At 47.4% G+C, this 24,222-nt stretch overlaps 1 protein-coding gene across 2 annotated transcripts in view; it reads left to right on the top strand.

Moving 5' to 3' along the window:
- GALNT16 (polypeptide N-acetylgalactosaminyltransferase 16) overlaps window positions 1–24,222 on the top strand; it is a 608,740-nt gene that overhangs the window by 427,612 nt on the left and 156,906 nt on the right. For both annotated transcript variants that reach the window (XM_069638585.1, XM_069638586.1), the window contains exon 3: window positions 5,539–5,637. In XM_069638585.1, coding sequence (XP_069494686.1) covers window positions 5,539–5,637 — 99 coding nt within the window. The remainder of the gene's footprint in view (window positions 1–5,538; window positions 5,638–24,222) is intronic.

Genomic DNA, 24,222 nt, shown 5'->3' with positions numbered 1-24,222 from the left:
TATTTTTTAATTAAAGTGTACCATTTGATCTACCGAATTAGGTAAAAAAGATGCGGTCAGGTGGGAGTAGGTCAAATTGGACAATACCCAAAAAGAAGGGTGTTGTGCAAGTGGTAAGGCTTGCTCAGCGAGCAGATGTTGGCTGCTGTTCATGCCAGTGCTAATACCAGCACTTAACTCGTCACAGTGCCAGTTCTTCCACGCCTGCTTATCCTGATATTTCGCCAGTGTGAAAACCAGCCACAGTATAGTCCATTTTCTGGCACTACGTCCAACATTTAAAAGCAATGAACAGTGTACTGGTGCTGTGAGATTAAATGTACATGTTTCATAAAGATGTTCTTCCGGGGAATCGCTGTTCGGGCTTCCACACAGACTTGCCTGCTGTTGACTGGTTCTGGCAGAGATAGGTTGGGCCTGGCAGGAAGGCCCGCCCCCAACTAGCATTTAAGCCAATAGTAGACACTTCCTGGGAGCAGAGTCTTTACTGCTCTGTCCATTGCAAGCTGTTGTGTTGATGCTGGTCCAGGCTCTGGGCCGCCTTAAGGAGCTTCCCTTCCGGCACCAGAAACAGAAGGCACATGTTTCTGTGAGAGACACTTCAAGGCCGGGAAATGTGGGTTAACTGAACATGATGAAAACAAATTAAGATGTGCTTGGGAAATGGCAATTATGTCAAAAGCGGCATAATGTCATTTGAGAACTGGCCATGATGGAAACTGTTATGCTGTGTTAAGTGGATATATTGCACACTGTCAATGCTGTCCTGTGTAAGCATAATGTAAACTGGCAATGATGTGCGAGCTAGGGTTAAATATACAGACACCTCTTCATTCATCATCATATTTCGTGCTTATGGTGGCGCTGCTGATTTGATTTGACAGTGTTGGTCATTTTGTCTGTTAAATAATTTACCTGCCCCAAAATCTGGTGCAGTAGTGGAAGAAATTGTGTATTTCATCCTTCTTTTGCTTGTCAGTTCTTTTGAATTACAGCCACAAACCAGTAGATATTGCCATATGGCCATTTTGTGTTTTGTCATGTGCAAAAAGTGAACTGTAATATTAAAGCAGAATTTCCAAATCAAGATAAGTAAAGTAAATCATAGCGGCATATGAAGCTCCCGAAATACTTTGCAACACAACTGTAAGTTGAGTTCGTACATCATTGTTCTCCCTTTTCTTCCCTATACCTATTTTGTCACTGCCCATGCCCAATGGACCAATTGGAGCAAATCATAAAGTCAATCTTTCCATAATTAAAAGCATAAATATTGGAAAAAACGTATACTAAGATTTCTTGTAGCATGTGGGTTACCCTTCTGGAATTTGTTGCCACTTAATGTATTGAATTGCACAAAGAGTTTGCTCTTTCCTTTTATATTGTGCCTTCTAGAACATTTCAGTTAAAAATTCCATTCTACAATTCTGACATAAACATACGCTTTTCTTTATATCGCGTCGTCTTGAAAATATCAGTAAAAAGATGGGAGAAAAAAGAAAAAGCAATTAGTAAAGTCTTGAAATGTTTTTGTTGTGTTTCTGATTTCTTTGGGGGGGGATCTACAGAAATTCCTGACACACAGCATTACTAAGTGTCCTTTATCCAATGCATAGGAAATTATCTGGGATTCAAGAAGGAATCTGAAGATAATGTGTGCTTTTAAATGTAGTACTGTGTCCTAATTTGGAGGAGTTTTACAGCCAAAAAGTCTGAATGCAAAATGTTGTCCTTCTCCTGTAAGAATTGCACTTTACTCGCGTAATTGTCAACACAAGTATTCCTCTTTACTCTCTCTGAAAGAATGGAAATTGCAAACATTATGATTTTGCTGCCTGCGAAATTCCATATGAACTGTGCCTGCATGTTTGTAGTGCAGGTGAAGAAATGGTAAAGTGGAATGAATCAGAATATCTGCTTTGTTAGATCACCAACAAAATATAAATAGTTGAGCCGATTTGCAAGCAAAAGTTGGGCAAACACAAGTCCATGAGCATGCAAATCTGATTTTGAATTTCCAGGAGATAAATATTAGTTTGGGCAAATTAGTTACAACTCAACAACATTGAAGTACCAAAGAGCATTTAGCCCGAATGATGCCCAAGTCACTTCTTCTCTTTCAATTTTCATTGCGGAGCGAGAACAGTGCAATAAAACTACAACCCAGAGTTTTCGCTTTGGGTTTCTCAGTCCATGAGAGAAATCCACAGCCTGTCTACGGGGTCAGAATTCCCCACTCGACCCCCTGCATAGGCTTCATTCACACTGACTGTGCATGCATTTTTAGCAAGTGCAATATACAGGTGCAGTCGCATGGATCAATGCTACGACTCCATGTTATTCCATTTTGGGTGCCATTGCTGTGGTCTACTAAGCAGGCATGCGCCAGGCGGCGATCCTATGGTATCCACCGCATGAAGAGGTGCCAGGTGAGGGGACCTGGGGTCCGCCTGGGTTCCTGTGCCTGACATCACTGCCTGTGGTGAATTGCTAGACCCCCTTCAGAAGAGCACATGCTGCCCTAGCGGTCCTGCTATTCCTGACATATATACTGCAGGGTCAGAAAAAATAAGCATCAACTACACAAAGTATGTGTATTAAGTCATCTAACCCTACATATATTTACAGAGGTTTGATCAATTCCTTTGGAAATGTTAACTCTGCACTCATTTAGTTGACCTCAGAAGGATGAAAGGCCCTCGTTTCCAAGGACCATTTAAATGTTGGACAAATCAATCAACACTCAACAACAATTGCGACATCCTCGCCATAAAACTCTTCACATCCCATACAAATACCATCCTTACACACATTTTCTACCACCCTCCCGGCCCTGTCCTCTCATTGAGGAGGACCTACTCCTCATCCTAGGGGACAACGCTAAACGTTCCTCACAAGTACTTCTATTGGGAAATCTTAACCTTGGCCTTAATGACCCTTCTGGCCTACCAGCTTGCTTCCTAGCCAATGCCCTCGCAGCACTCGGCTTTGTAATTTGTAATTAAAACCCCATGCACATCAAGGGCGATCTCTTGACTCGATAGCTGACAACTGCCATATCTCCAACAAAGCTAACTCGCCTTGTCCTTGGTCTGACTTCATCTTATTCTTGCTTCCCTGTGGTCCTTCTGCTAAACCTCCCATGACATCGCTCCCCCCACTAGCTCGTTGCTCCTAGACACTTACCAAAGAAAACCTTTGCCCTTGTCTCGATGCCCTGAACCCTGACTACTTGGACTCTACGGATTCCATGCTCTTAGACGACTTGTACTCCAAAACTCTGAATAATGCCATTGACTCCATTGCTCTGCTGGTACCAAGAAAAGCCAAATCTATCATTCACTCGAATTCATGGTACACCCTGATCTAGCCTCCCTCAAAACTGAAAAAAGACACGCAGAAACTTGCTGGAATAACAAGCCTACAGAAGACACCAAACTCAAGTTCTCTAACCTGTTCAGACATTATAAGCAAGCCATTATCCATGCTAAATCCAGCACCTTTAACACTAGATTTGCTAAAGCCAACTCCAACTCAAAAGAACTCTTCGCCATCCTTAGAGAAATTGAAGCCCCTATCCCCAAACCCCTAACCAAGGATGCTGCCTGGTGCAACAATATCCAGGAGGCTGCTAAATATGAACACACTACAAAAGAAATTCTCTGCCAAACAAACCAGCCATGCCAATCTGCACAGGCTCTCCCATGCCCCATCCTAAATAAGCCTGGAGTCCCCCTGTTCACATTCAACAAAATCACTACACAGGAATCGCTGCACATTCTCCTATGCCTCAACCCCTCACACTGTAAAGCTGATGTCTGCCCAGCCCCTTGATCAAAGAATGTTACCGAAACATTAGCCCCCTTCATCATGACTTTTATTAATGCTTCTTTCACCTCCAGGCTGGTTCCAGCTTGCCTAAAGGAAGCATGGGTCCTTCCGCTTCTTAAAAAAAAAAAAACATTCTCGTTCCCACCTCACCCAATAATTACCGGCCCATCAATACCGTTGCCTTCCGCCTCAAAATTCTCGACAGAGCGGCCTACATCCAAATTCAACATCATCTTGAGTCTAATCAAATCCTTGCCATGCATCAATCTGGTTTCTGTCCAGGACATGGCACAGCATCAGCGCATCTAGATGGATGAGATCAGAGACGGAGGCAAGCTAGCCCTAATCCTCCTCCTTGATCTGTCCGCTGCTTTTGACCTGGTCGATTATAACATTGTATGCCAACATCACATCTCCTCAGACCTCCTTTTCCACAGAAGCAGCCTCTTGGATTGCCTCCTTTCTTGAGGGCAGAGTTATGAAAGTCTTCTCTAAAAATGCCTGTGCATCACCCTCCCCCATCAACTGCAGGGTGCCCCACGCTGTACAACATCTTCACAAAGCTCCTCTTCGATCACCTAGACTACCTCGGCATTGCATACACAAATTAGGCGGACGACACACAAATCCTCCTTCCCCTTTCTGGATCCTACCACGATGATGCTGCTGCACTAAACACCACTTATGACACTATCCAAGCCTGGATGGCTACCCATGGACTCTGCTTCAATGATGAGAAAACGGAGCTTCTCATCATTGGCTCCACCTCAGCACTGAAGCAACTGAACCCTCTGTACTCAGCCTTCAACATTGATGGCTCAGTCATCCCAGTCTCTGCATCCGTGAAAATCATAGGAGTGTACCTTGACTCAACCCTATCCCTCACCCACCAAGTCAACGCGATCTCCTCAGCTGCAGCTTACTACACCAAATTTATCAATGCTGCTAGACCATTCCTCACCAATGACAACTATCGAACCATTGCCCGCTCAGTGGTGGGTGCTAGGTTAGACTACTGCAATGCCCCGTTTGCCGGCACTTCATCTGGCAATCTAAGGAAACTCCAGAACATACAAAATAATGCCCTTCGCGTGGCCCTAAACATTCCCCGTTCAGAGCACATCTCAACTGCCTGCAGAAAGCTCCACTGGCTCCTTCTCAAAGAAAGAATCTCATTCAAGACCCTCACCATCACTCATAAATGCATCTCCAAGTCTGCCCCCCTACTTGTCGCACAAAGTCACCATGTCCCAACCCTCCAGGCCCACCAGAAACCACCTTACTCTCACAGGCTTGTGCAACCCAAATTCAAACGTGCGAAAGCAGGAGGCACAAGCTTCCCAGTCATTGCAGCCAAGCAATTGAGCTCCCTCCCACTCTCCCTTCTGCAATGTTCTCAAAACTTGGTTGTTCAACTAATCGTTCCTGTAAACTAAAGTGTGGCCTGCTTGATACCCTATGAACATTGTACGCCTCTGTAACCTATGCCTTATCGCCTTTGGGCCCCATGTAACTGGTTCTATAGCGCCCTGATGCCTGAGGGCTTGTGTGCGCGTTACAAGTGAAATAAAGAGAATAAAAGTCTTGGTCTACGTTGCAAAAATGTAAACCATCGGCTCTGCAAGAAGATAGTTTCAGCTCACCATCCAAGCCGCTTTGATGTCTCTCGTTTATTAAACATTTGATTCTGTTTTTTGTCTTCTGCAGGTGCACCTCGGTTCACTATGACGCCGACCTCCCGGCAACCACGGTCATCATTACTTTCCACAATGAGGCCCGCTCTACTCTCCTCCGGACCGTCAAGAGGTAGGTGTGATCCTGGATGAACCTCCATGCGCTCTAAAGTGCCGCTCCATGTCATCGTTCCGCAAGTCGTAATGTGCGCGGACCTAAGGCTGCATGCGTAAAAGTGCCCTAGCACTTACATTGACGCGTCGCTGCCTGGCAGTGTTCACCTGAATGGTTTGGACAGGGTTTCCGTTTGCTCAGGTTTAAGCATATCAGACCCCAATGGCATCAATCTTTATAAAAATTGTTTTTATTGATTTTACAAAAAGAACAACAGTTTATACATAATAGTCCATCAACACACTCAGACATAAGACTGTGCCAGTTAGTTATTCAGAGGATCGAGGAAACAGACGAGGCAACGGGATCTAACCCATTTATTCTGGAAATACCTATAAAGAGCCTAACCAAGACTCACAAATAAGGTTTTTTCAATGGCACTAGCCCTGATTTGAAAAAGGCGACATGAGCCGAAACACATACAATCACAAAGGGCAACTTTATGATTTAATTATTTTTCATAATTAAACAATCCTCTGAATAGCTAACTGGCACAGTCTTATGTCTGAGTGTGTTGATGGACTAATATTTCAGGTGGTGTATTTGGCTTTTTAACCACCATACACAGCAGGATGCGACAGAATGATGTGGTTACACACTTATTTCAAGCCAAACTGATAAGCGTCGCCTAACCGACCAGCCCTTGAAAAGCCAATACTTAAGACTTACCGTTTATAAATAATAGGCAACTAAATCAAAACACATCTAGGACGCAAAGGCAACAGGCCTATCGGTAAGAAAAATAAAATAACAACTAGAAAGGGAAGTGGAAGAAAAAAAAAGGGAGGAGCTAAACATGCAACTCATTAAAATCATCCCAAATGGCTGTGTACATATCAAGCCGCTGCTCACACTTGAAGGACACTCTCTTCTGCTGGGGAGAAGCTACAGGTTTTGAAGCCAGTCATCAACAGTAGGTCTGACATCACTCTTCCAATGCAAGAGAATGGACGTCAACCTTAACGTAAGTTAAGATATTGCAGATTTGAGATGCTACCAAGCCAGTAGTGTGAATTTACGAGACAAGGATGACGTCTTACGATATTGCAGATTTGAGATGCTACCAAGCCAGTAGTGTGAATTTACGAGACAAGGATGACGTCTTACGATATTGCAGATTTGAGATGCTACCAAGCCAGTAGTGTGAATTTACGAGACAAGGATGACGTCTTACGATATTGCAGATTTGAGATGCTACCAAGCCAGTAGTGTGAATTTACGAGACAAGGATGACGTCTTACGATATTGCAGATTTGAGATGCTACCAAGCCAATAGTGCACATTTACAAGACAAGGATGACGTCTTCTGGATTGTAATATCTTCTGCAAAATAACATGGCTGTAATTTTAGGTGCGGACAATCCCATCCTCTACTTTTGTAGCATGCCATTTTGTCCCACTCATTTCCAATGTCAAATAGCTTCGAAAAGCCTCAGAAATGCAAAGCTAGGACTTATCCTGTAGCAGCAGTATCAAGATGTTCCTTGAAAATGCCCCTCCCTCCATATTGATAGTCCTAAAGACTTTGCGTAACCGAAGAACTTCTGGGTAGCGTAGTTCCAGAGGGCTACATTTTGGCGGCCGCTTCTACCATTTTTGTTTTCAAAGGTCACTGCGGTTGAGGGCACATGGATAGAGATTGTGCAGCATAAAGAAACAAAAGTGTGAGGGAAATAATGTTTTCAACAACACAGGATGACTAGTAATTTGTTGAAAAAAAAACAGCAGCCAATCCGGTGATGGGGGCAGTATGGGCCAACGCGCGAGCTTCTGTTAAGATGGCGGTATCAGCAGCCATAGTTCACTGAAAGTCAAGCACACACTTGATGCAAAATAGTGATCACAAAAATCGAATGTCACACCAGTGGTTGACCTAGAAAATCAAACTTCGCTTAATTTACTAAGTATAACAATTAAAAACAGTTACTAAAAAAGTACATGGTAAAAGGGAATGCCGGGATTTGCAGGAAACTGCAATTAGTCTGAAATTCCAATGTTTTGTAGGTTTGTGAAGATTTGTATAGCGTTGGAAACCAACCACAATCTGTATCAGGCAGCGGACGAAGTGGACGAAAACAAGTATATGAAAAGAAGTAGTGCAACCATATACCCTGCTCCCCACAAACCCCATCGCCACGCCCCCCTCTCACACGCAATGCAAACCCCCAAACACATGCGCCTGTTATTTAATGGACTGTTCAGTGCAGTGCACTGAAGTCCAAGTTTCCACTTCTAAGTTCCTACACTTTTATTTTAAAACGAATCCATCCCGGAACGGTTTCTTTTTAAAATATAAATATAGGAACGGTAAAACGTTTTTTTAAAGTAGGGGCGCACCGCTCCCAACAGCTCTCGACCACTGATATCGGGTAGTCATTCATACTGCATAGACTCAAGGGGAGTGTGGGGGATAGCTCAGGGGCAATGCAGCTCATCTTGGAAATAAGACGACGCAGAGCAACACAGGTTCGATCCCCGGGTCCGGGCTTCCGCGCTTAGAAACCTCTGGGTATTAGGAGCATTCTAAATAACCAATTATTATTATAAATACAAAAAAGGTAGCAGGCGCCCCTCTCTCGAAAGAACAAGGCATGATAACCTGTCCAGTGGTTATTAACCACATTGAGAGTTCGCAGCCATTGCTTTTTGCTCACTGTACCTTCACAGATGGGAAATACCCATTTGCATATCAGTCTTTGTCCTGCCCACAAGGGCAGTCCAGCACCGAAATGCTATGGCAATTCCTCTCTGAACAAGAGTACCATCAGCAACCCCATACACGTGTTTCAGCCTTGTTGGGCATCATCAGTGAGGTGAAGCTGAGCCTCTCTAAGCACAGTGAGCAGGGAGTCCACGTCTGGTATTATAATCCATAAATCAAATAAAATCATCCCCATGGTCACATAGTTTAAGGTAATATATTTTTGTATTTAATTTTAATTGGTTGTTTTATAACGTGCTTAATACCCAGGGTGTTTCTAAGCTCAGACCCAGGGAATCGAACCTGTGTTGCTCCGCATCATCTTGCTTCCAAGGCGAGCGCGTTGCCCCTGAGCTATTCTCCCTGTCACTGGCCCAAGCAGGTTATTTGTATCCTCTAAGTACAGGGGTACTTGGAGGATAAACCTTTGAGGTCGGTTGCCTTTGCATTTAGAACTTAGAAATGGCCTCCATCCATGAGAAAGTTGAGGGCTGCTGTACCCTTTCTGGCCCTGCTCTCAATCCTGATATAAAGTGGAATTCGGCGAAGCCCTGGGGCGATGTGATGAGGAGGAAGCAGGATTGGAAAGCAGAAGTGTGCTTGTGTGGCAGATTGTTTCAGCCGCCCTAAACATCTGGACTTCATGGCCGCTGCAAGGAGATTGTGTCCAGCTAGGGCTCCAAGCCAATGATGGACTCAAACGTCTACTGATGGAAAGCGTATGCCACCTGCAGCTCGCCAGATGTTTTTGCCTATAACACCCATGATCCCTCACCATTGACTGTGCTCTTTAGGGCTGATGGGAGTTGAAGTGCAAAGCATCTGGAGAACCAGAGGTTGCAGCCACCTGCTCTAGAGTGTCCCCAGGCCACCTACGACGTTCTTTTTATATTTTTGATGATCATGCTTTCTCTGTACGGCGTGCATTGACATATTCATGCTGTGGTCTGATTTACATTACACATGTCAGGATGGTCACCAAGTGATCAACAGCCAGGCACTGACATCAGCTAAAAGCGCAACCATTTATTAGGCAACATGATCAAAGTGTGGGGAAAATAAAAATGGGCAGTGAAATGAGGTGTGCACTCTTCTCTGATTCCAGGGTCCCAAGACCAAAGTTCACTCCAAACATCTCCTCCAGGTTGTTCCGCCACCGGCATTGGGGGGCCCTACTGGGTGGCCAGGCTTCTTCTCTTCTGCTTTTTGGGCAGCCCCAGGTCTCGGCGTGCAGCAGGTCAGATAGAGAAGGGAGGAGCGGTCTAGCCCTCTGCCCCATTTTCCCCAGTCCTTTTTTGCCCCTTTGAGCCCCACCATCTTCACCCCTCTGTTATTCCCCATTTCTCTTCGCTCCTCTGAACCATTCCCTTCCTTCTTCACTGCGCCCTAATTATGCATTTGCGTCACTTCACCGTCCAACCTCCTCCTATTGTTCAACCGCCAACTACTCTTCCTCAACTACCCATCTTCCTCCTCCAACTTCAATTTCTCCAAAGGATATGTTGCCCAGCTCACCTCCCAGAAATGGTGCCCTGCTCATCTCCCAGGGAAATGTTGGCCAGCTCAACTCCCAGAAATGGTGCCCTACTCACCTGCCAGAAATGGTGCCCTGCTCATCTCCCAGGGAAATGTTTCCCAGTTCACCTCCCATAAACAGTGCCCTGCTTACCCTTCAGGGATTGTCCAGCTCACATCCCAGAAATGGTGCCCTGCTCATCTCTCAGGGATATGGTGCCCTGCTCACGTCCCAGGGATATGGTGCCCTGCTCACGTCCCAGGGATATGGTGCCCTGCTCACGTCCCAGGGATGTGGTGCCCTGCTCACCTCCCAGGGATGTGGTGCCCTGCTCACCTCCCAGGGATATGGCGGTCTGCTCGTCCTTCAGGGATATGGGGCCCTGCTCTCCCTGGTCAGTGTTCCTTGTACCAGTTCCTGCCATTCCCAAACCACAGCTATCCTGCCACAAACCCCTTCACGCTTCCTCTACCACCTTCCCCCAGTCCTGGATAATCCAAATATTCCTCCCCCGCCTGGTAAGCACAGTCTTCCTCATCAACTGTTTCCCCTCTGTCCTCCTCCTCTGAAGTCACTACTGCTTCTGCTCTTTCTCCAACCCCCGCCGTCCTCCTCCTGTGAAGTCACTACTGCCTCCTCACTTTCTCCAACCCCTCCTCCTCCTGTGAAGTCACTACTGCGTCCCCACTTTCTCCAATCGCCTCTGTCCTCCTCCTCTGAAGTCACTACTGCTTCCCGACTTTCTTCAATCCCCTGTGTCCTCTTCTGAAGTGAACTGCTTCTTCACTTTCTCCAATCTCCTCTGTCATCCTCCTGTGAAGTCACTACTGCCTCCTCACTTTCTCCAATCCCCTCTCTCCTCCTGTGAAGTCACTACTGCTTCCTCACTTTCTCAAATCCCCTCTCTCCTCCTGTGAAGTAACTACTGCTTCCCCACTTTCTCCAATCCCCTCCTCCTCCTGTGAAGTCACTACTGCTTCCTCACTTTCTCCAATCCCCTCTTTCCTCTTGTGAAGTCACTACTGCTTCCTCACTTTCTCCAATCCCCTCTCTCCTCCTGTGAAGTCACTACTGCTTCCTCACTTTCTCCAATCCACTCTGTCCTCCTCCTGTGAAGTCACTACTGCTTCCTCACTTTCTCCAATCCACTCTGTCCTCCTCATGTGAAGTAACTACTGCTTCCCCACTTTCTCCAATCCCCTCCTCCTCCTGTGAAGTCACTACTGCTTCCTCACTTTCTCAAATCCCCTCTCTCCTCCTGTGAAGTAACTACTGCTTCCCCACTTTCTCCAATCCCCTCCTCCTCCTGTGAAGTCACTACTGCTTCCTCACTTTCTCAAATCCCCTCTCTCCTCCTGTGCCTGTGAAGTAACTACTGCTTCCCCACTTTCTCCAATCCCCTCCTCCTCCTGTGAAGTCACTACTGCTTCCTCACTTTCTCCAATCCCCTCTTTCCTCTTGTGAAGTCACTACTGCTTCCTCACTTTCTCCAATCCCCTCTCTCCTCCTATGAAGTCACTACTGCTTTCTCACTTTCTCAAATCCCCCCTCTCCTCATGTGAAGTCACTACTGCTTCCCCACTTTCTCCAATGCCCTCTCTCCTCCTGTGAAGTCACTACTGCTTCCCCACTTTCTCCATTCCCCTCCTCCTCCTGTGAAGTCACTACTGCTTCCTCACTTTCTCCAATCCCCTCTTTCCTCCTGTGAAGTCACTACTGCTTCCCCACTTTCTCCAATCCCCTCCTCCTCCTGTGAAGTCACTACTGCTTCCTCACTTTCTCCAATGCCCTCCTCCTCCTGTGAAGTCACTACTGCTTCCTCACTTTCTCCAATCCCCTCTCTCCTCATGTGAAGTCACTACTGCTTCCCCACTTTCTCCAATGCCCTCTCTCCTCCTGTGAAGTCACTACTGCTTCCCCACTTTCTCCAATGCCCTCTCTCCTCCTGTGAAGTCACTACTGCTTCCCCACTTTCTCCAATCCCCTCCTCCTCCTGTGAAGTCACTACTGCTTCCTCACTTTCTCCAATCCCCTCTTTCCTCCTGTGAAGTCACTACTGCTTCCCCACTTTCTCCAATCCCCTCTCTCCTCATGTGAAGTCACTACTGCTTCCCCACTTTCTCCAATACCCTCCTCCTCCTCTGAGGTCACTACTGCTGCCTCACTGTCTCCAATGCCTTCTGTGGTTTTTAAATCTAGTACTCTCCTTCCACCAATCTCCTTCAATAGACATTCTTCCACAATTTTACCACCACCAACCTCCTCTGATCTTGCTACCACCTACTTCACCTCCTTCTATCCCCCACGCCACTTCTCCACTGCTTCTACTCTACTGCTCCTACTCCAAACTCCATCCTTCCTCCGCACCAGCAGCCCATATTGTGAGGTGTGTGAGTTTCCTTTACAGTGTCCCAGCTACACCTCTGGGCTGTCACCCATGTTGACAGTGTTCACCCGAGTGCAGTGAGGTGTGCTTGCCAGCGATTGGCTGGATTTGCTCACCTCTTCTGTGGGAGTGGCTGGTTAAACAGAGGCTATAAGAGGTGGGGCTGCCATTTTGAATCTCATTGTTCGGCCCTGCCTGCCTGTTTGCTGCTTGTAGTCATGTTCCTCTGTGAGCTTAGCGGCTAAGTGCCCCTCTACATTGTCATTCCTTGTGGGGGGGCAGGATGGGGCATGTCCTTCCTCCCCTCTTAAGGTACTAGGGGTGTGGATTTTGTAGAGTGATCCTACACAACGGTCGAACAATCTCTCATTGGGTTGGCAGCTCTCCCCAATTCTCCCCTCTCTGAAACTGGGATGGTGGTTGCCCGGTTCCGGACAGTTTTCTTTTAGTCAACCCAAGAGATTATGGGAGATGTAGCCGGCCCCCCACCCTCCCCTGTTACATCAGCAAATTCTGGGTGGCCTGGTTCTGGACGTTTTCCATGTTGTTCTGTCAACCCTCTGTGATCTGGTTGGGCTTTCCATAAAGTGGTCTGCCTCCCAAATTCCCAGTGGCCCTTTCTGGATCCAGTCCAGGTCTGGTCTTTGACCCAGTGGGGAAGCCGGGGAGTAACAGTGCTTTCCTCCATTCCCTCCCATAGTGTCCTGGTTACCAGGGAATGGAGCTCTGCCAGGTGGCGCCATTGTTGTCAGGTGAATCAGGTGACTGTACCCTGCTATGAGGAGGAAGTTCCCCGATGGTGACCTGAAGGGTTTTAGAGTCACTGCTCTAGGCGTCCCCAAATCTCGGCAGTGAATCTCATCGGACACTTCTGGTTAATGCTCAAACCATTTTAAATTAACAAGGGGGGGTCCTGGAAGTCCCTCTGCCAGACATTAGCCATGGTTACAAGAGACTTGCCCAGAGTCTTTAGCTCACTATCTTACACAGAGAAGAAATATCCCACACATATCAGTCTTTGTCCTGCCCTATGGCAGTCAAGCACCGAAATGCTAGGCAATTCTCCTCTGAACAAGAGTACCAACAGCAACCCCAGACACGTGTTTCGGTCTGGTTGGACCTCATCAGTAGGGTGGAGCTGCGCCTCTCTAAGAATAGTGAGCAAGGTGTCCACGTCTGGATTCCCCTAGTAACTTAGGGTGAGACCCAAAGCTACTTAAATATGCAAATTAACAAGGGGGGGTCCTGGGAGTCCCTCTGCCAGACATTAGTCCTGGTTACAAGAGACTTGCCCAGAGTCTTTAGCTCACTATCTTTCACAGAGAAGAAATATCCCAAACATATCAGTCTTTGTCCTGCCCTGGGGCAGTCCAGCACCGAAATGCTAGGCAATTCTCCTCTGAACAAGAGTACCAACAGAAACCCCAGACACGTGTTTCGGTCTGGTTGGACCTGATCAGTAGGGTGGAGCTGTGCCTCTAAGAATAGTGATCAAGGGGTCCACGTCTGGATTCCCCATGTAATTTAGGGTGAGACCCAAAGCTACTTAAATATGCAAATTAACAAGGGGGGTTCTGGGAGTCCCTCTGCCAGACATTAGACCTGGTTATGAGAGTACCCTCATGCGTCTCATGCCTGCAGTTCTTAATTTGTAAATTAAATAAATGTCAGGGCCCAAATATTTTCTGGGCTCTGCATTGCCACCCACATTAGAGGTGCAGCAAAGCCTGCGTCATACTGACACTTGCACAAATGCATGTGCGTGCATGCCTGTCTGCTGAGATCGTGAGCTGCACCTTGTGGCATGGCTGCTACTGCACCACACACCCAAGCCACCCACCCTGCTGCATCAGTGCTTGCCAGTGAGCTAGGCTATCTGGAGCACTTTCAGCACATGAACAGTTACTTTGGAAACAGGCTACCCATCACAGCAGCACGGGTGTGGCGCTCACTGTCGTTGCTTGATGTGTGGCTAAGACTGACAGTCAGTCAAGCAAAATAAAATGGCCGAAACACAACATCATAATGAAACTGAGTTTGAGACAATAAGTACGGGTGCAAGGGGTGGACTGGGAACCAAAAGAGGCCCTGGAAATAATTTCCAAAGTGGCCCCATATTAATCATTTTTAGCAAGCCCCACACTTTTCCTATGGAAAAAAAGTGGGAATACCCCACAAAAGAGGCCCAGTATGCAGAGGCCTTCTGGGAAATCTCCAGAGTTCCCCATAGGCAAGTCCTCACCTGACGGGTGTACAGAAATAAGTTCCGGGGCTCAGCCCTGGCAGGGACGTCATTTAGGGGACGTCAGAGGTCGCAACTGCGACCTCTGTGGTCTCCCTTGCGACCTCTACAAAAAAAAAGGTGGCTCTTTACTTCTGGAGTGGCTGGCTTTCTTGTTCAGCCCCCTTAAAAAAAATAAGAACAATAAAAACAGAACAGGAGTGCCACAAGTCTAAATCTTTCAGCAGTGACCCTAAATAAAAAAGAATAGGAATACCAAATAATGTGTCTTTCTGGAATTCTATACAATAATTGCTAGACTCGTTAAAGGTTTATTTCAGGCACACTTCAGGGAGTGAGTCACTGATTTAGTCTGTTCTTAAACGCCTCAACTCAGCCTTTCATCATTCTGAGGTCGATAAATGAGTACCAACACAGGTTGGGTGATGTTGGGTGTATATTTTTTCTATATGAAGCGCTTAAGCGTAAGTGCTATATAATAACACATCATTATCATTCGGTCATGGACGTCTGCTTGCATTCACCGTAATTTGGTAATATGGGCCTATACACACTGATCTTAACGATACATATGGTTATCCATTCTTGTATGAAATGTACATCACATTATACTGATATCGTAACCATATTTTCCGTAGTGTACAATGCTATGTGATGCCACCTGTTTTGTCAATGGGTGAAAGGTCGTGTTCCATCGCTTCCCGCGATATCACTTCGGGTTGGGGTCAAATGGCATCAATTCCTGTGATGTCATCAGGGGTCAAGGGTCGTGTGATGTCACTTCTGCTACCCCTGGCATTTTGGTGAAATGACGTCCCTGAGCCCTGGCAAACTCCCCCACAAATTAAATGCATTGTTGTGTGTCGGAAAACGGTCCACGGAACACGTGGTGCAAAGTAGCGGTTTCTCTTAAAGATGGCAGAGAGCGGGGTGCACCTTTAGAGCATAAAAAGTCGCAAAGACATGTTTTCCTTTCTCCCCACAGCTTCACAAAATCTGCCCAATGATATGAGTATATCATGACAATTGCTGGCAAAGTTGGAATGTCCCGCAAATGTATACACAAAAGCAAAAACTATTGGCGTTGTCGATGCTTGTTTCTAAACTCGACTTCTGCTGGAAAAGGATGTCATTTTTCTACGTGCTCCCCTCATCCCGAGCCGCTCTTCACTCTATTCCCTAAAAAGGAATGTTTGGATTTTATTTGGTTTTGGTTCAATTCCAATAAATACGAGGCCATGGGATGAGCACAGCAGGCAATTAGTGTCGCTTGTTCCGATGCATTAACCAATGGCAGATACTTGTCGGTGCGAATCCTAGCGTAATACAGATGTGCAGCAAATTAACGAGTAGCAGATGGAGTGGGCGAAGGCAATTACATCCCAAAATGGGCAGTGCCAGGGCGCTTTAAATATACAGGCTTAAAAAAGGGTGCAAGTGATGGAACTGTTTAGGTATATTTCGATTTCTCTGATACCGTTTTTAATTTTTTTTTAAATTTTTTTTGCAAGACTCCACTAAGTTCGTCGTTATGGCACTTGCAGTATTTTAAATTACTCTTATTTTAAAAATACCATGCAATTATGAGTTGGGCTTGAATCGTATATTTGCCAAATGGGGTAGATAGAAAGACATGTATGGGGTAACTTCGGGTTATTTACCCCATGCAATATTTTCTGTGTACCCCATACGGTAAATATCCCAAGTGATCCCAGTTCTTAATTAGGTGGTATTTTAATATTGAGAGGTTTTAAAATACCACATCTTTTTATTATTCGCGCCAGACTTGTAATGAGTAGTGTCTACAAGGACACAAGGGGTAAAGGGCCATATCAAGTTAAACATTTTTAATAAGTATTATGCCCACCCCACCCCCTCTCTGAGCTGTGAACTGGCCCATTTTGTAGGTGAGCAGTCATTCAAAGGAGTTTGCAGTTGGAAAGGGACGGGACCTGCACTTTTTTGACACCCCACCTTCACCATACATGAGGTCTTTGGGTAGGGGGGGTCTTTGGCCCCCATGAATGAACCAAAGAGTGGTACCACTGAAAAAACACTGCCCAGTGGTCTTCAAGCTGTGGGGCTGGACCCCCTAAGGGGGCCTGAAGGATGTCCAGGAGGCCCAAGGCTCTTCAGAAAGGGAGTATGGTGACTGCTTTTAATAGAACATGTAAGCAGATGTGGCATCTGAGGGGGGCTGTCAATATTTTGACTGCAGTTGGGGTTCCACATATTTTTACTAAATAGTTGGGCGGGCTCAGTATAAAAAGGTTTGAATACCACAGGCTTGGGGTAATACGTGCTTCCAGCGCCACCCGTACCATAATACTAATTTGCATTTGCCACCAGTGGAGCAGGGGGTCAGAGTGCCTTTGGATGAAGGAGTCCCCCCTTTAGCTAATGAGCTCTGCACTATGTTTGGGGTAAGTTCCACCAGAGGAGAGCTCTAGTCGAACACAGCTGACCATTAGTACCCGGGCTGGGGCACTGAGCCAATCCGGCTGCTTGAAACTGGTACTCTTCACTGGTCTAACGCCCACATACGCAGGGGCGTTGCTGGGGGGGGGCTAAGGGGGCTATAGCCCCTGATCTTTTGGTTGTAGCCCCGGATAGCATCTCAGGAGCTACAGCCAAAAGACTAGCTAGCCCCCAGTCCCAGCAGTTCCAACATCAGCTTAACCCCGGGTCTTTTCCAGTCCTAGCAACTCCCCTGCACATACGTAGTAGTCTGAAAGCTGCGCGCCTCTCACTGCATCTTCTCACGCACCCAACCTTGCCCCACCCTCACCCCAACCATACCCGCACTTGCCTAGCCCTGACTTTTAACAAGAAAACCCTATACACTTACCTGTTTTCCATCGGGCTGCCCGGCATTCTCCCTCTAGTGCCTGTGCCATGGAAAGAGAAAGAGTCTCTTTTTCAAGCACCCTCCCCTCCCCCACCAGGGTGGACCTTTTTGAAGCAGGGTTACTTTTTAATTCCAGGTTTAAAAAATGTAAAAAAAACTATAGCACATCCGTTGTTTTGACAGGGTGTTAATTTTGTTAACAACCTGACTGGCAGGCTGAGCCTGGCGTTAACATCACTGCCAACGCCGCTATAAGCAACCTCGCTTCACTCGCGCCCTTAACTTGAGTTCCGGGAGAGACCCGGCTGAAGATCTGTGGGGTACCATTTCAACATGATGGTTGGGGGGGGGGGCACCCCTTGCTTAGAGCGGAAAATGGTCTGAAGCACCATGGAGTGCATGCATTAAACTAGAGAAAAAGAAATGCAGCCAGCGCTTAATAGCCTTATCATGAGACGGCTAGCAGGGAGCTGAAACACTAAATGCCTGGTGAAAAGCTATACATCCTTCTTTTTCAGCAAGTGCTAATGTAGGGTAACTGATGTGAGGGGCAACTAGATAACACTTCTGTATACCCCGAGGGAAGTGGTTTCCAGAAGGGCTCCAGCAAATGTAGCTTGTAAGGTGATTGCTGCAAAGTGCACATTTCAAGCCCAAAAACGGATATAATATAGAAAGAAATCTATTGCCTTTTTATAAAACTGCTGAATTGCAAAATGGGGGCAGTTGCTGCCCCCCCCCCCCCCAGGCTGGAGGCCCCTTTCAACTGAAAAGGTTAAAAGGCACTAACGCCATCCTTGCGGGGGTTATGCATGTTATGTAACATGGTCTTGTCTCTTCAAGTGGGCCGTGTACAGGATTTGGCTTTGCCAATTTCAGCAGTGTCTGGTATGGTGTAATGGCGCGTGGTCCTCCTGTTCCGTATAGGCACTCTGAGACTACTATGGTGGTGATTTGGCGCAGTATAAAAACGTTGTAACGTAACTCGGAAAAACAGAGGACGTTGTTACAAATACGTTAGCACTTTTGTGGATACGATATGATATGAGGTGGACTGAGCGTCATGAAGCGCATTGCAGAGTACATTAGCATAGATGCCAAGTGGCCCAATAGGAAAAGGAAAACTACATCTGGGCGGCAGGGCACTACCAACCATCCCGTATGGACCAACTGCCCCGGCTTCACTCTCTGGAGGATGGAGTTAGGTGAAGGGGCAGCGCCCCCTTTAGATGTGCTCCAGAAAAAATGTATCTGTAATGTTTTTCCAAAGTGCCATTGTCAACAGCAAGGGTGTTGCTAGGTCTGGAAAAGATCCGGGGCTGTGCTAATGTCGGAACTGTCGGGACTCTGGCTAGCTAGCCTTTTGGTTGTAGCCCCTGAGATTCTATCCGGGGCTACAACCAAAAGGCTTGAGGCTATAGCCCCCTCAGACCCCCCCCATAATCCCCCATGACGCCCCTGGCTCTCGAGTCATAATGTTTCTCGGCCGGAGGTATCTTGGGCACCGTTTGATGCTGCACTAGTCTCGCCTTTCAGGGAATTCCTTGTTTTCTAGCCCACCTGGCATCATGGCGTCGCCTGGACTGTTATACCGCCCCCTTCAGTTACTTGTTTGTAAGTGCAACTTTCCATTTGTGTCCCTTCTGACTTTCATGGCCTTTGATTGACGTTCTCAGCTCTATGATAATTGGGTTTCCAGATGTGTCCCTCTGATTTTTCCAGTTCTTGGTTGCACCTGCGATTTTGTAGACTCCATGTTTAATCTTTTTTTCTCTAACAATATTAAATGGCTTTTTTTAGCTTTTATGATTTCTTTGGAGACACTGCTTGAATAATCTCTGGCACAGGCATGACGGTCTGCGATGGCCAATAGCCTAGCGGCCCATGGCACAGGGATCCACTGGGAAATCTCCGGGCTTCCCTATTGGCCACTGCGCCACAGCCAATAGCAGAAGGCGAACGCTGGTGTCCACGAGGACAGCAGTAAGGGGTGCCTCCGGCGGCCGCTCGCCTCCATTACAGAGGGGGGGTTTGCCTGGAAAGGCAGCTCACAGGAGGATTGTAGGAAAACTGAGGTGGTGCCCCCCCCCAGTCTTGTGGAACTTGCCTAATTCACGAAAACACAGACATGTTAAGACAGGAAATAACCTGGGCCCAAACAGAAGGAAAGTGCTAAACCGTGTCATGGGTTCAAATTGTGCCAAAAGGGACATTGAAGTAGAAGTACTAGTTAGCGAGGGAACCATATTAATTGGTGGGTAAAAACCTACCTGTTTGCACTTATTGCCAAAAGAGCTGGTACCTCATGGTCGGCTCAGATGTGGGGGTGTGGGGGTGCTTGCAGCGACGGTGGCAGGGCCTTTCAACCTTTTCTGCTCCCATGTTGCCAATCAGCAGTCTTGTAATACAGCAATATATTAATTTCCCTATTTTCATTCGGGGGCTTAAAATTTTTCTCTTCCCACCGATATACAGAAGTGTTATCACTGCATTGCCTTCTAACACTGGTTCCTCCACATAAGCCACTTGCTGATAAAGAAGGGTTTAGAGCTCTTCCGTGGGCATTTAGTAATTAAGCTCCCTGCTGGCTGGCCGTCTCGTGATAATCGGCAGCTATTAACCTTATCTTTGTCGCCATTGTAATGTATGCACCCCAGGGGGGCCTCAGACTGTGTTTGCTCTAAGCAAGGGGACCCCAACCACCATAGACAGAACTGTAAAGATTAGCCTTTGTCCCATCTAGACAGAATTGTGAAGATTAGCATTGCGTCACTTCTAAACCACGATGCCACTAACCAACCCACTAAACAATCTCACCCTCTGCATAGACATATCAAACTCTAACTAAACACAACCATACCTCTAATGCACAACAAACCGCACACACTTCACCACACTGCAACAACAAAATATACCACACATAGCCTCACACAACAGCACACGACGGCTCCCGACCGAAAAGCACACCTAAGCTCAGCGAACGGTGCAAACCGAACTGAGGCTGCCAACAGCACATCACTGCTCTCTTGCCTTTCTCCCGCTCAGTCCTACTTACCTTCCCACCCTCTTCCCTTTTCAGAGCCACCAGAGCGCCTGGCGACCGCTCCGGTGGTGAAGGTGTGCGGTACAAATACCTTTAACATTAGCATGTTGAAATGAGCCCACACTCATCAAATAAGATGCTTGTCCGCAGGCCCTGCCGGCTCCTTGATGACTTTGGTACTCTAGCATAACCTTCACTGGGTTGACCCACTAGTTTAAGCCAACTCAGCCGCCCCACACTGTACAAGAACAACCAAGAGCCCCAGCGGCTCGAGGGCAGTGCCTAAATTGCAAAGTGACGTCAGTGCATCCCCCAGGCGTGAGTCGGGTCTAGATGGCCTGTCCTTTTAGTGCCTCTGCCCAAACAAAGTGACCTTGAACTGGATGCCCACTTCCGGGGACCAAACCTTTGGTTACTGGCTGGCTTCCGCCAATGGGGACCGCATTACATATTAGGTTTGGCTGCCAGCTCCCGCCAGCACGTTTTGATTTACTTTTAGTATTTACTTATGAAACCAAAGGAGAAGGCCACATGTTGATATCTGTATGGTACTAATTGCCATATGGGCCTGGCCGCTTTGTGACTTTGATTGATTGGCACTGGCCATTGTATTCTGTCACGATATATAGGACTATCTTGAAAATCAAATCCACCTTTCATGTGTCCTTTGATGCTTTAACACAGGGGACAACCTTTGGCTGTCCAGATGTTTTGGACTGCAACTCCCATCAGGTTTAGCTGGCATAGTCAATGTTGTGGGATCATGGGAGCTGTAGTCCAAAGCATCTGGTGAGCTTCAGGCTGCAAGCCCCCGCTTTAATGTCTCCAGTATCATTAAGCTTTGCGCTCTCAGTTGCTGGCCCACTTGATCATCCAGTGCTGGTCATGGCACATGTTTCAAAGTTCTAAATGTGTCATCCTTGCGTCACTGGCGACAGTGTGAGGTTTTTGTGAATACGGGGCTGCCGGGAAGGTGGTGGGAGAAGCATTTGTATGCGAGTGCAAAGTCTCTGCTCTGGGAAGACTGGCTGGTTCCAACATTGATGTTGGTGGGTACAATGTATATTACAAAATAACTCCAATCCCAGAATCCCTGCTATGAGCAGCCGTGAATGATACAGCTGGCCAGCAACTGAGAGACCACAGGGGCCTGCAGCCTGAAGCTCTCGCGATGTTTTGGACTACAACTCCCATCATACCACAACACAGTCTTCCAAATGGACGATGTAGTCCTCTTTGTCCACCAATGAGTGGCTCACGCCCTCACCCAGTGGTCGAAGTGTACGAAAAGAAGTAGTGGAACTATGTTCCCTGCTGGACCACTCCCCCCCCACAAACCCCATTGCCACGCCCCCTCCCACGCACAATCCAAGCCCCCAAACAAATACACACCTGCTGTTTAAGGGAATGTTCAGTGCACTGCAATATTGAACTTCTTCTACATTTTTATTTTAAAACTAAACCATTCCACGACTGTTTCTTTTTCAAATAAAAGTATAGGAATAGTAAAAATTCAAAAAATAAAAAGTAGAGGAGCACCCGCTCCCGCCCAGTAAGACCACTGCACACACAATGCCCAGGGTGATGGCTAATTGAACTTGTTGTGACTGATGCATTTTTCTTGCGTTGCTCGCAGAGGCTGATTAATTTGACTGGCAATAGCAGATGAAATTGACTCGTTTTGAGGGACTTGCTTTATCAGCTGTGACTGATTCCGCAGACAGCGTGAGTGATCAGCGTGCTTAGGCGTAACTACCAGTCAAGATGGGCGTGGATATACTTCAGGGAATGCATTAGGGTCGTGTTGGGTTGCGTTGGGTTTGGTACGGGGCGGCCCGTCACTCCATAGCCTTGCCACCTGGACCACAAAGCTCATATCTCCCCAGCCTTGTGCTTGTGGGGATGGGACTCGCGTAGGAGTCTAGTTGTAGCTGCTACTCCATAAAGGATGCAGGCTGCATCTTGTCGCATATGGTGGTTTATGGACGGCAGCTAAAATTCATTTCAATGCCAGGCAGATTATTTTGAAGCTGGCATGGCCCTCACTGGGGGGCGAGTGTATTTTTTTCAGGGGCAGGGTCCCCTACCTGATTTCTTTTTGCAGTTTAGCGAGGTAGTCGTGTACATCAGCACACTGTACCTTTATTATGAGGTTCAAGTGGAACCAGGGGCGGCCTTGGCTCTGGCAGCGCCCGCGGCGTGGAAAATAAATGTGCCCCCGCCAGTCGAGGCCGGGGGTGGGGCCTAACAGTGGCGCTCTATTTAAGTGATTGACTCCATGCTGGAGCGTGGAGTTAATCAGTTCAATAGAGCGCTGATGCTAAACCAGCAAGGGGCAACCTGCCCCATGCTGGTTTAGCATCAGCGTCCTATTGTAATTGTTTATTTATAAAGCGCTTATACACAAAGTGAAGTGCTTCAAGGCGGGAAGGGAACAAGGGGATAAAGTAGTCATTCTTAGACCTCCTTGAAGATTCCAAAAGATCTTACAGCAATAACTAGCATACTAGGCCAGAGGCATTTCTACTAGTATAAGTGCATGACAGAGTGGGGAAAGAAGGGGGGGGGGAGAATGTACAGAAACAAAAAAGGTTGTTCTATGCGCCTATGCATGAGTAGATCAGGCACAACCAAGCTAGGACAGGACAGACAAACTTGCTAGGCTTAGTACAATCAAGGTCGTGCAAGTCCACAGACAGGAAGGGTGAGGGAGGGCGAGGGGAGGGGGACAAGTGGGCCCAGTCCAGCAGGGGCCTGGGTTAAGTACACAGTGGCTGCCACTCTCATGGAACGTATTCCAAGTGCAGTAGTGCAAAGCAGAGTGCAGGGGCCCGGAGGCAAGCGCAGGACTGGCAGGGGAGCCTGGGACCTGTGAGGCTCTGGAGGTGCACCAGGCAACCAGTCGGCGAACTAAGCATGTTCGGGGAGAGAAAAGGGAGGGAAGAGAAAGGGGGTTAGCAGGGGAGAGGGAGAGTGAAAGAAGAAGAGAAGAGCAAGGTCTTGAGGAGTTTCCGGAATTTAAGGAGGCGCGGCTCAAGACGGAGAGAGGCAGGGAGGCAGTTCCAGAGGGAGGCACCCACAGAGGATACGGATCTACCCCCACATCTCAGTTTGGAAAAACGGCTCACCCGCAGAGAGTTGGAGGAGGCCAAGCGGGGGGCGATGGAAGGAAGAAGGGCTATTGTAATGAAAAGCACCCCACTCCACGCTGGACCGCCCGGCACCAGCATGAGAGCAGGCTGCATTTCCTTTCAAAAGGGCGTCCTTGCCCACCACGCCACCTCAGGGATCCCTTGAAAGACTCCACTGAGCTGACGTGTCAGGCGGCTAATGTGGCGTGCCGGGCGACGGTCCAGGTCCCCCAGCCCTAAAGCCCACCCTGAGCGGAACGTAAGCACGCCGGTGTATAGTGATTTGCCGGTGTTCAAGGCATTCACTACAGCAGCGTGGTGATCTGGTTTGACTTGGTGCAGAATCGCTGCCACCACATAATTCGGGACACAGCCCTTTTTGTGACATTGCTGAGTTGGGGTCTAGTGGGATCATGGCTCAGGTAAGCACCCATATTTTTTGATAATTTGATAAGATGACCGTACAAGAACAACAGGCAAATTAGGTGTGCGGGGGGATCATGACCTTTGATCAGGTGCACGACCCGTAAGGCCTGATTTTTGGAACCACTGAACCAGAGTCCACTTTTCCCTTCAAATGTTGCGCGAGGCAGCGGCTTCCGGCTCCTATAGAAAAGGCATAAATTGTATCCAGTCAATATATATATAGAACATTACAGAGTGGACCAGAACACCG

The sequence above is a fragment of the Ambystoma mexicanum genome, chromosome 14 (genome assembly GCF_040938575.1).
Source record: "Ambystoma mexicanum isolate Mex_15411 chromosome 14, UKY_AmexF1_1, whole genome shotgun sequence".
In the NCBI taxonomy this organism is placed as follows: domain Eukaryota; kingdom Metazoa; phylum Chordata; class Amphibia; order Caudata; family Ambystomatidae; genus Ambystoma; species Ambystoma mexicanum.
The sequence above is the reverse complement of the archived record's forward strand: the minus strand, read 5'-3'. Positions and strand labels throughout refer to the sequence as shown.